General features: G+C 39.3%; 1 protein-coding gene across 5 annotated transcripts; it reads left to right on the forward strand.

Annotated features, from left to right (window-relative positions):
• Window positions 1-77: 77 nt before the first annotated feature.
• Window positions 78-12039, forward strand: phtf1 (putative homeodomain transcription factor 1). Of its 5 annotated transcripts, none has more exons than XM_067505867.1 (17): window positions 78-222; window positions 727-848; window positions 2061-2117; window positions 2444-2513; window positions 2681-2839; window positions 3417-3588; window positions 4088-4208; window positions 4831-5016; window positions 5356-5589; window positions 5977-6105; window positions 6670-6939; window positions 8642-8773; window positions 8888-8974; window positions 9205-9360; window positions 9649-9744; window positions 10259-10384; window positions 11238-12039. In XM_067505867.1, the coding sequence occupies exons 2-17, from the start codon at window positions 819-821 to the stop codon at window positions 11256-11258; spliced, it is 2046 nt and encodes a 681-aa protein (XP_067361968.1). In that variant the 5' UTR covers window positions 78-222; window positions 727-818; the 3' UTR covers window positions 11259-12039. The 5 variants fall into 5 exon arrangements, with proteins under 5 accessions (XP_067361968.1, XP_067361966.1, XP_067361970.1 ...); XM_067505865.1 differs by having other exon boundaries at window positions 122-481; XM_067505869.1 differs by having other exon boundaries at window positions 122-481; window positions 3420-3588.
• The last annotated feature ends 90 nt before the right edge of the window (window positions 12040-12129 follow it).

Here is a 12129-nt window from a genome sequence, read left to right on the forward strand (position 1 = left end):
TAGAGGTTACAGGCAATGCTCGCGGTTGTTCTGTTTTTAAAGAAATCTTTGTGAGAAGGTTTTTGATGTCGCCTGTATCAGTGCAAATTCTTCCTGAGAGATTTTGCACAGGGAAAAAAACGAACGCAAAGCAAACATAACAAACCCCGGAAAAGAGAAGCGGAAAACGAACCAAATGTTGCAAGAAAAGTGAAGTACATCATATATGGCATAAACATATGGGTAAAAGTCGCATGCGTGTATACGTATGAAGTGTAAATGCAGAACTTAGACGTTATTCGCGAATTGGCTGTTGAAGTACTATCGTTAACATTAACGTGAAGAATATGCGTAGCTACTTGATAACGTTAGCTTAATTTGACAGCTAAACGCTGCAACAGCCCCGAAACTGTTAAGAAGTGGGTATTTAAAGCCAAGTTGTGATGTTTGCTGAAGACTTCTTCCAGTTTGTGCCGAATCTACCTTCATTGTTTGGTTTCAGGTAAGTGACGTTAGCTACTTATTAGCAGGAGGCGGCTACTGTTGGCTAATCTTTTTTGTCTTATTTAGTTAACGTCACTAAGGTTTAGCTAACGTGAGTTTAACCTTTACCGGGTGGTTCGTAACTTCACTTCACTTAATCGGTAACCGTGCTTTTACAGCCCACGTTAATACTATATTCAGTTTCTTTGCTGACTGTGGGCTAGTGTGTTAACTTCAGTCTCCTTTTTGTGTTGTGTTTGTCAGTGAACAAATCTGGATCGATGCCCAGTCCTCTTCGGTGCTTCTGGGCTTTGTGTGAAATGACCTGAGCTCACAGGATCCAGCAGCAGGCGACAATGGCCAGAATAGCCTGGTACCAAGAAAAGGTAAGAGTAACAATATAAAAATATAAAATTATATAAAAATGATTATGAATCCAACTAAACGGTGAAACCATTTAATTCCACATCTGTTACTAATCCTTTAAAGATCATTTATTATCAACTCCTAGTGCTACTTTTTGGTTGCCAGATTGTGAAAAATTCTCTTGTAGCCCTCCTAATATAGTTTGACCACATAATGTAAAAGGTCTATGCTTGTCTTAGTATCTTGGAAACTGCCGATCTTTTACAATTTCCTCACACAACCATCTCTAAGGGTTAACAGATAACAGTCTGAAAAAGAGGAAATGTGCAGTGAGTGGCAGTTTTTCTCACTGACAATATCTTGATGATGCCAGAGGTTGGAGGAGAATGACTAGACTGGTCTGAGCTAATAAAAAGACAAACACATAACTCAAATAACCACTTGTTACAACAAATGTATGCACAAGAGTATCTCTGAATGCACAGCATGTCCAACCTTGAAGCAGATGGACAACCAACTCTGCCAGCTAGGAAATTTACGCAACAATTCACTGCCCAAAATTGAACAATAGATTAGGAAATGTTGTTTGGTCTGATAGTTCTTGATTTCTAATGCAACAGGGTCAGAATTTGGCAAAAACAACATCAAAGCATAGCTCAATCCTGCCTCATACCAGTGGTTCAGGCGTGGTGTTGTGGGGGATATTTTCTTAGCACACATTTTGCCCCTTATTACCAAATTAGTATTGTCTAAGTGCCATAGCCTACCTGAGTACTTTTGCTGACCCTGCCCATCTCTTTTTGCCACATCTTGTGTTGGCTACTTTCAGCAGAAAAACATGCTACATGTCCCAAAGCTAAAAGCAACTCAAACTGCTTTCTTTAAGTTCATGCTACTCAAATGGGCTCCACAGTCACCAGATCTCAATTGAATAGCGCATGTTGTGTGGGAAAGTAGATTCACTTCATGGATGTGCAGCTGACAAATTTGGAGCAATTGTGTGACACTATCATGTCAATATGGACAAATATCTCTAAGGAAGGTTTGTCATCACCTTGTTGAATCTATGCCAAAAAGACAAATGTGACTAATATTTTGATTGGGTAAAACTTGGTGTGGTCCTCTAGTAAATATGCATTGTCTTTGACTTAAAAGGGGCCACACATTTTTTAGAAATGTTCTGTGTGTGTGTGTGAGTGAAGAAGTTTTTAACAGTTCTGTTGTTTCTACAGATTGGAGCCTATGATCAACAAGTCTGGGAGAAATCTCTGGAGAAGGCAGATCTAAATGTAAGAACAGTCTTGTGGCGACTGTGGCGCAGGAAGGTTGTCCACCAATCTCGCAGTTGTTGGTTCAATCCCTGGCTACTCCAGTCACATGTCGAAGTGTCTTTGAGCAAGACACTGATGCCAACTGCATAGCAGCTCCCCCATCTGTGTATGAGTGTGTGTGAGATTGTGAGTGTCAATAGGTGAATAAGAAGCAGTGTAAAGCGTGTTGAGTGCCAATAGGTAGAAAAGTGCTATATAAGTGCAGACCATTTACCATCTTGTCTGTTTATGTACATATGTTGTGAATTACTGCTAAATTGATGTAATACTTGCCTTTCATCTAGGATTTGGACAGCAAACCAAAGAAGACATGTCACATTAAGCCCGACCTTATTGATGTTGACCTGGTAAGAGGTAAGTGAAGTGAAAGCAATGCTTTGCTTGTTTCCTGAGTTGTTCTGTTGTTTTAAATCCTTTCTTGTGCTATGTCATTCTTCACTAATTAAAGACAAATATAGCAGGACATATTTGCCATATATTAGTTTCATTAAAACTGAGTTGGGCTCATTTTATGCCTCCAGGATCGACTTTCAGCAAAGCCAAACCAGAGAGTCCTTGGACAGCTCTGACTCGAAAGGGTCTGGTCAGAGTGTTGCTGTTTCCATTCTTCTTCCGTTGGTGGATCCAGGTGACCTCCAAATCAATCTCCTCATGTATCCTCGTGCTATACTTTATGCAAGGTGAGCTCACACTTTACTTTAATACAATTTTTTTTGTGTTTATACTGCTTGCATGACAAGTTTTCCCTGGAAAGTCAGCTTCACGATAAACTGATTAAACTTGTAAAGGATGACAAAAATGTAAACATTTATATGATGAAAGCAACCAGGGTCCTTCTAACAGTTTGCACAGCTCGCGTTGCCCTGACATTATTCCTTTTCACAAAAAATTCTAGTTCAACTCAATCTTCCGTTTGCTGCAAAAGCATTAAAATGTTTTGAAGAATATTCATTTCTTCACCAATACATTTTATTGATATGAATATATGAAGCCAAGTGGTCATAAATTGACTAACATGAGACACAGTGGTAGTTTTGAAAGTAACTATTTTTTAAACTTATACACAGAACATAGATATTTATATCAACAGTGATATTTTGCGTGTGATTCTCCCCTTATCTTGCTGCTGCTAAAATCTTATAATCTATAACACCTATACAACACAGAAAGATCTCATTAGTAAGCATGATTTGTTTTAATATGTGTCCCCTAAGAGACCATTTTGTTTGCTGTTGCCAAATGTTTTGCTCCCCTCAGTAGCAGCAGTGCTGCTGTACTCCGAGGTCCCTGGGGCAAGTGCCAGTGAAGTGTTTGGGCCTATGTGTCTGATGCTGCTGCTGGGTACCGTGCACTGCCAGATTGTGTCGACTGAGTCCAGCCGGTGGCCCTCGGGCAGTCCAGCTGCCAACAGCCCTGCTCGAAGAAGGAGGTGGTTATTCTCATTGTTAGGCACTGCATGCTCATTTTCGTGTACTGACAAGCTCTTACCTCTTGACTTATGCATAAACCTACACATTATGCACCCAGATCTGAATCAGAATTACCTTTATTGACCAAGTATGTTTCCACATGCAAGAATTGGTTTCTAGTAGCTCTATATACTCACACACAGTAACAGTAAAGATTTGTGAAGAAGATGCACATGGACAGACAACAAGCATGACTATTTTGTACAACTAGGCTGATGAGAAAGAAGGATAAGTGTGTATAGCTAAGTAGATGATAATTAAAATACACAATAGGGTTTTTAATGTACAGTAGTGGTTGTTTATGGAATATATTTAGCTTGCTTGTATGTAAGATGGACTCAAACATTCAGCAATCTCTGGCTTTCAGTTGTTCTCATTCCTATGGCTTTATGTTTTTTTTTATCTCCCTACTGTATTTACAGTACCATGTCTTGTCATTGACTGTTTTGTCTCCTCCAGGCCGAGGAAGTGCAGAGGGCTGAAAAAATCAGAAGAAAAAAGTGACAGCAAGGACACAGAGCAGCAGGGGCCCTGGCAGTCTGAAGAAAGCCAACGATTATTCAGAAAGGAGGAGAGGAGGGTACAGCTGCTCATCTTCTGTCAATCTTTTGTCAACAAACTTTTGTCAGTGACCTGCACTGGACAGAGGATCCTTAGTCTCAGCAGTACAAAGGTTTATAATGACAAAACAGTCAATATATAGGTTGACTGTAGCTTACTGTAAAAAACATTTGTCAGCTGACTAGTGTTGTGTAAATACTGAACTAATTTGTAACTTCCTCAAAGTATATTTCTTATTTGCTATGTCAATACTACAGAAAGGCAATTTTATTTTTACCTGAATGTGCCGCAGTATCTAAATTTGTCTCAAGATTGATGATAAAAATATTCTAAAGATTGAGATGAATACGTTGCATCCAGAAAGTATTCACTTGTGCTTAAGTGAAGACTGTACTTGTATTGTCATTGACCCTCCTTGACCATGACTACAGCGTTTGTTAAATGATATATCCTTCATCAATGTATTATCTTCTTATGTACACATGGCCTTTTTATTTTGTGAATCTCAAACTGTAAAGAATGGGATTCAGAATTGGTCTGGCTTTAAAGTCTCTAATACCCTTCCATTTTGAAAATGGACACGGACTAAAATGTATCCCAGTATTGGAAAGCATTATAAAATGTAATCTGTTCTCTCCCAGAACAAAAGACGGTCTGGGTTTGGGGATTCTGACGAGTTCTCCAGTGAGGAGGAGGAGGGTGTACAACCAGTGGAAGTAATTCGCCCACAACCTCAAGAGAGAAACCATTACAACAGTGCTACACCTGCATTAGTGTCCTCTGTAAGGAAGAGAAAATCTAACCCCAAACCAACACTAAGATCTCAGGTGAAGGTTTTTTTCTGTTCTACTGAAACTACAGTTCATTAGAAGCAGCAGACATGGGCTGACTGTAGTTCAGGAGGTAGAGCAGTCGTTTACCAACCTCTGAGTTTTTGGTTCGATTCTAGGCATTTCCTGTCACATGTTGTGTACGCAGTACGTGTTTTGGGTACCAGTAAGGCAGAAAAGCACAATATGGAGACCCCTTACCATTTAACCATTCAGGTGTTGTAGACATAAAGGAATAAATTCGGAAGTTACATATTTTATTTACACATGTTGAAGTATTTAGGATTGAGTAAAGTTCAAGAAAAAAAACTCATCGTATACTGTTTGATTTGCAAGCAGGAAGGGTGTGGACCTTCCATCGCAGTAAAGCGCCTCAAGCAGAGTATGGACTCTCGCCCACCCTCTGACACTGACGACACAATGTGGGAAGAGCTTCTCCAAGGCCCTGACTCCCCCTCTACGGGTAGCAGTGACAGTGAGGGAAACGAGAGGTACAACGCTGGAATGGCGCTGCCACAAACCACTAATCTGAGCAGTGATGATGAGAGCCTACCGCAAGGATTCACCGGAGTAAGATTTACAAAAGAAAATTATTGAGCCAGTTTGCAGGTAATTTTTTTAAGTACTGAAAAAACTGAAGATACCTGAGATACAACTTGGCATCTAAATATAACTAAAATCAAAAATTGCATGGAATCTCCTGTTCAGACTAGGTGTCAGAATGCATATTGAGCACTCAGATTAGTAATAGGCAGCCGAGACATGTTGCCATTGACACTTGTCCATAGACATGCATCTCCACTTGTGTCCCAATTTTGTTACTGCAGTATCACTGCCATTATTGTACAACATATACTGTCAGATTGTCAACATGCCTGAGACTGCAGCTACCTATCTATACATAACCTACTTTTGGACTATGTTTTTTTAAAAACACTGTTATATGTTTAATTTTAGACTCAGCTGTCTTGGCTTCAGGCCTGTCATCCATCCAAGGACCGTGTCAGCGCCATAATATGGGAGCAGGGCGAGTGTAAGAAAGCGGACATGTCAGTATTGGAGATTAGTGGGATCATCCTCACACGGGTACAATCTTCCTGTGATCTTCTTGTTTATACAAATTCTGTTTGTAAATTAAGAAATTGCTGCTTTAACATTATAAAGGTGTTTGAAGCCTTACAGCCTGATATTTAGACATATTTATTTTGTAATTTGTATGTAGCACATCAATACTACTACATCTAGCTGCTGAGTCCAAAGAATTCAAAAAGTATAAGAAATATTTGCAACCCCGTTATCTGAGCCTGTTATTAAAATTCTTCTTTTTTTTATATAACAACTGTTTCTAACTGATGTTTCTAGCCTAAAGCTCAATGGCATCCATTTGTACCTGATGAAGTGCCAGCTTTAGGCTTGACATGTTCAGCGCTTGTCAAATGAAACAAAGGAAATTTTTTTGAAATGGGAGCAAATAACAGAAATGCATCATAACCAAAATAGTCCAGTACAATATGCCAAAATCATACAGAGACTGTCTAACAAGTAGACGGTGAAGATAAACTGAGTTGCTGTAGTTCTGTCTGCATAACGTTATCACAGCAAAGCAAGCTATCTCCTGTCTAAGGTGTCTTGCTTGTCTCATGATAACAGGTGAAGTTGGTGGAGCAGGGTATGGGATACCTTGTGCTTGGTGGGCTCATGACTGCTACGCTGGCGCTGCTTCCCTTTGCTTTTAGCTTGGCTCAGCATCTGGACATGTCAAGTCTCAGCACCTTGTCCCTGAAAGAGTTGATAAAGATGGCAGTGGGGCCTCCCGATACCCTGGCCTATACCTTTTTCTTCATCACAACAGTGCAAAGAGTCTGCCTCACTGGACTTTTCTTTTTCATGATGTGTGTGGCTGAGAGAACATACAAACAGGTGAGTGGTCACTCTGCGTGGTTTGAAGCATTAATTTGATCTTTATTTCTATGTGTTTTTAATTTTCAATGCATTGTGCATGAAAATGTTTCATGCTTTCATTCTAGAATTATATCTCTTTCAACACACAAACATGACACATACTATAGGCCCACTGCAGCTTTACCTATGGTATGCTAATTTTATATTTGATGGCATCAACACATCTCAAAAAAGTTGGAACAGGAGCAACAAAAGGCTGGAAAAGTAATTGCCACTGTGTATCTTTACATTCGAGAGGCTCTGCCTCTCTGAAAAGCTCCTTTTATACCCAGAGGTTTACCAATTTGTGACAAACTGTGTCAACAAATTGTGTAACAATTTCAGTTCCTCAAATTAAAAGCATATCACATGCATCCAGTTTTGACTCGATGCATGTGATATTCGTCCCTCACTGCATGTACTGTCTGTACTGGACGTCACTGCATGGGCTCAGGAACACTTCCAGAAATCACTGTCTGTGAACACAGTTCACTATGCAATCCACAAATGTAAGATTTATCATGTAAACAAGAAGCCGTGTGTGAACACAATCCAGAAACATCGCCATCTTCTCTGGGCCAAAACTTATTTAAAATTGTCTGAGGCAAAAATGGAAAACTGTTCTGTGGTCAGATAAATCAAAATGTTAAATTCTTTTTGGAAACCATTGACACCATGTCCGGTTAAAGAGGAGAGGGACCATCCAGCCTGGTATCAGTGGACAGTTCAGTTCAGACACCATCAATGCTGTGTACATAGAGGTTTTAGAGCAACATATGCTCCCATCCAGACAATGTCTCTTTCAGGGAAGGCCGTGGATATTTCAGCAAGACAATGCTAAACCACTTACTGCATCCATCAGAACAGCACGGCTTCGCGGGAAAAGAGTCCTGGTGCTAAACTGGCCTGCCTGCAGTCCAGACCTTTCACCAATAGCAAATATTTGGTACATCATAAATCACAGAATTAGACTACAAATGCCCAGAACTGTTCAGCAGCTAGAATCCTGCACCAGACAACAAAGGGACAACATTCCTGTCCTAAAACTCTAGCAACTGGTCTCCTCACTTCCCAGACATTTACAGACAGTTGTTGAAAGAAGAGGGGATGCATCACAATGGTCAACATTACCCTGTTCCAACTTTTTTGAGATGTGTTGCTGTAATCCAATTGAAGATGAGCTAATCTTTTCCATAAATTGGAAAAATGTCTCAGATTCAGCATCTGATATGTCGTTTATGTTCTATTGTGAAAAAAAAAATGGGTTGATGAGATTTGCAAATTATTACATTCTGTTTTCATTTAGGTTTTACACATCGTCCCAACTTCTTTGGAATTAATTAATTAGAAAAATAGGTTCATAAAATTATATATTTTTACATGTTTTATAAACAGGGTAATCTTATTTAGAATCGGTATACTGCACAATAAAGTAAACAAACTGCACAAAATTAAGTAAAAATCTCAGGTTCTCAGGACAAATTATTTATTTCTATTATTATAGCTGGTTGTTGTTGTTTTTAAGCATTGTACTTCAATTATTCTGAATTCTACACAAACCATCTTCCTACTCATATGTCTGGTCTTCCCCCTAGTGGCACTTAGTGGTGCTTCATACAACAGGAACTCCTGCTTGTTTGCACTTGTCACTTACAGGAGCTTGTCCACGTTTTCCCAACAGAGGCTTTTATTTGCCAAGTACTTCAGTCATCTCACTTCAGCTCGCAAGGCCAAGAAATCTGAGATCCCACATTTCAGGCTGAAGAAAGTTCAAAACATTAAGATGTGGTTGTCACTACGCTCTTTTCTCAGGGTTTGTATACTTCTCCTCCTCTTTTATTCCGGTATATTTAATCTACATACTACACAGTTGTCATGGATTTGGCTGTGTTTTTAATAATTAAAATCATTTGCCTTTTCATTACAGAGACGAGGTCCGCAGCGCTCTGTTGATGTCATCGTCTCCACCATTTTTCTTTTAGCACTTTCTATTTCATTCATCATTTGTGCCCAGGTCAGTAATACACACTCAGCCAATCTGATCTTTCGAGGGGACAATCGCTTAGTAATGTCCTTCAAAAATGGTTTGAGATAAAGTAACAAGACAGAGACAGACACAAAACATGTAGTCATTTAATCATATTCAAATGAAGATGGGCTGTAAAGTCTGGATGAAAAATATATTTATGCTCTTTTTGAGCAGTGTTTTCTAATATAAACACTGTTGCGTTTGCTCTACCTCAGCTGCTGCACAGCCACAAGACATTCCTAGAGTCTTTGACAAACTGGGAACTGATGGTGTGGGAGTCCTCCCTTGTCCTCTTTCTGCTGCGACTGGCCACACTAGGCTCAGAGACCAACTACAAATACAGCAACTCCTCAGTGCTGCTCACTGAGCAGGTAACGAGCAGTGGCTACAAAACACATGGATTAGCAGATCATTTGCCAATGTGCAGCCCTGTGGGCATCAGCTATTTAATGTATTAGTAAAAATTACTGCTGGTTGTGTCAGGAAGGGCATCCGGTGTAAAAACTGTGCCAAATAAACATGCGGGCAGTGGTCCGCTGTGGCTACCCAGAACTCACGGGAGAAGCCTGAAAGTACTGATACTGCTGAATGTAAATTCAAATAAATAAATGTTTTGTTTGTTTTATAATTTACAGAATGTGAACTGTTCTTGGTTGCAGATCAATTTATATCTCAAGATGGAGAAAAAGCCCAATAAAAAAGATGCACTCAGTATAGTGAACAATGTTTTGAAACTAGCCACCAAACTGATGAAGGTAAGATTAGTCGTTCTGTTTTAGAACCTGCATTTGCACTTAAAGGTAGATTTGCCTGAGTGTGCTAAGTGACAGTTGTCTTGTTATTAATATGTGTTTCTACATCGTTTGAAGGAACACAAAACAAAAATGATCTCTAATGTTTTATTTTATATATGCCATATTTTCCACATAGTTTCCCGTAAACTTTAGTCAGACTTTAGTCATAGCTGCTATTTAGCTGTTAATGACCATAATTTTTAATATTTCTACATAATTTCCACATAATGGATCAGGGAAATAATGTAGAGCTAGAACACTGTCGAGGTAAGAATTGTTGGGGGGGTTTTTTGGTTTCTTTGTTTGTTTAATCTCTAATGAAAAGTGATCGGTATGAATTATTGTCACTTGTCTACTCTATAGATTTTTCTTTAGAAATTGTAAGCACAACGATCTGATAATTAATGACTGTAGCAGTGTATGATTTTACCTGAAACACAGGTTAAAAAATTTCTTTTTCTTAACCCCCCCCCAGGAGCTGGATACCCCTTTCAGACTGCTTGGTCTGACCGTAAACCCTCTGATCTATAACATCACCAGAGTGGTCATCCTGTCTGCTGTGTCAGCTGTGGTCAGTGACCTGCTCGGCTTCAACATCAGAGTTAGTCTTTTTGATAATTGTCAAAATTGCTCTGCCTTCGTTGCTGTAATGCTGCTGAAAGTAGACTGCAATAGATTAAAGCTGCACTTTATTATTCCAACACATCATGTTCTGTTTAGTTCTCACATAGGGGAATATTCAGCATGTCAGTTTAGATAAATAATGAAAATGACTGTATCAGGATCATTTAAAAGGTTACACAACAGGCTGTAAAAAAGTGGCCCATACACATATTACAAATCTAGGTGTTGGGGATATTAGTAGTCTTCAGGGATATATCTGGCCTACAAGCTGGGATCGTGCACACAGACGTGCACACTGAGACTTTCACACTGTGACCGATAAGCAGTGAGTGGGGAAAATGAACTCAAAAGTGCTTTCAAATAGTTTGCAGAATGTGCCTTAAATTGCTTGTACTTTACACCATCAATATCTTGAAAAAGGCATGAAATGCTTGAAAAAGTCTTTTTAACATTTTAAGAAATACAATTCACTCTCTTCAGACTTTCAGGTCTGTGCTGTAGGTATGTGATTGTAGCAGAAAGACTGTAAGCAAAGCAGTTGGTGATGTCCGAGTTTGTCTGTAGTTCAAAACAAACTCACTTATCATCACTAATTCTTGTGTAATCTGCCTATTTGAACTGCCAGTGCATTTAAAAGTGAAGGGTCTTCATGACAAGCTAAGCTAAGCATGTGCTGGCTGTACCATAATATATAATGCCCAGGCCTGAGAGGCAGGTGTCACTAAAAACCCAGAGCAACGAAAGCTCAGGATGCAACAGTTTGACTATAAAATGTCTAACAGTAATTTTCTTTCTAACCATAAACTTAAATCTCTTCTGTGTTTTTCCAGCTGTGGAAAATCAAGCCTTAATGTGAAAACTGCAGATCACCAACAGTCACACACTGGAAATGAGGAGCTCCTCTTGTGTGCTGCAGACAGCGTTTCGTCTACAAAAAGTGTGCAAACCTACTGACAGTATCTTCGTATCTGTGCCGTCCAACTGAGACGTCTTGTCTGAGTTTCATCAGTCATTCACAAGCCTGAGATGCTCTGACAATCACACTGTTACTGGCTGCTCAGATATGATGCAGAAACTGTTTCCATCAGCCAAGTCACTAACCCAGTGCCTAACGTTTGACCCTTGAATGTTCCTCTACATTCCTGTTAAATAGGCTTAGTGAAAGGATGAGGATTTCAGGCTTCTGTGGCATCCAGACTTCCAAATGTGTCTTGTGACACACAAGGACACAAAGTGAAGAAAGGAGTTAAATGTGGATAAAAATGTAGGTAGTTACTTTAGTCATATCCAACGTTTCTCTTCAGTATTTTAGTAAAATTACATGTAAGTTATGTTAAGCTATTTTAAGCATCAAATCACAGCTGCATTGACTGATTTTGCATAGGCCTTTAATTCCACCCTTTTCCACAATTTAATGAGGAAATAGTGTGATTGCAAGTAGGTAATATTTATTTGGGAATTGGGATTCAGTTTTAATGCTTAAAGTTGTAATGGTACATGTAAATTGTGACTCTGACCACTATCTGCCTTTTGTACTGAGGACTATTGTTGAATAAAATAAATGTACACAGAACAAAAGTACTTATGCTTTTAACAAAATTGTTATTGAATAAAATGTTTTGCATCCATGGATGTTGGCATCCTTGTTCATACTTGTGCTCCACCCTGCACCGCCTTGTTCTCAGCTGATCCTCTGCAGAGTCCCTGTGGTTTTCTTCTCAT

The sequence above is a fragment of the Channa argus genome, chromosome 5 (assembly GCF_033026475.1).
Source record: "Channa argus isolate prfri chromosome 5, Channa argus male v1.0, whole genome shotgun sequence".
In the NCBI taxonomy this organism is placed as follows: Eukaryota; Metazoa; Chordata; class Actinopteri; order Anabantiformes; family Channidae; genus Channa; species Channa argus.

Excerpts from the sequence above, each read along its gene's own strand:
- phtf1 (XM_067505867.1), top strand. The coding sequence starts at position 819 with ATGGCCAGAATAGCCTGGTACCAAGAAAAG. Across the intron at positions 2,118-2,443 it reads TGGAGAAGGCAGATCTAAAT|GATTTGGACAGCAAACCAAA; the intron begins GTAAGAACAGTC and ends CCTTTCATCTAG. Across the intron at positions 8,975-9,204 it reads CATTCATCATTTGTGCCCAG|CTGCTGCACAGCCACAAGAC; the intron begins GTCAGTAATACA and ends GCTCTACCTCAG.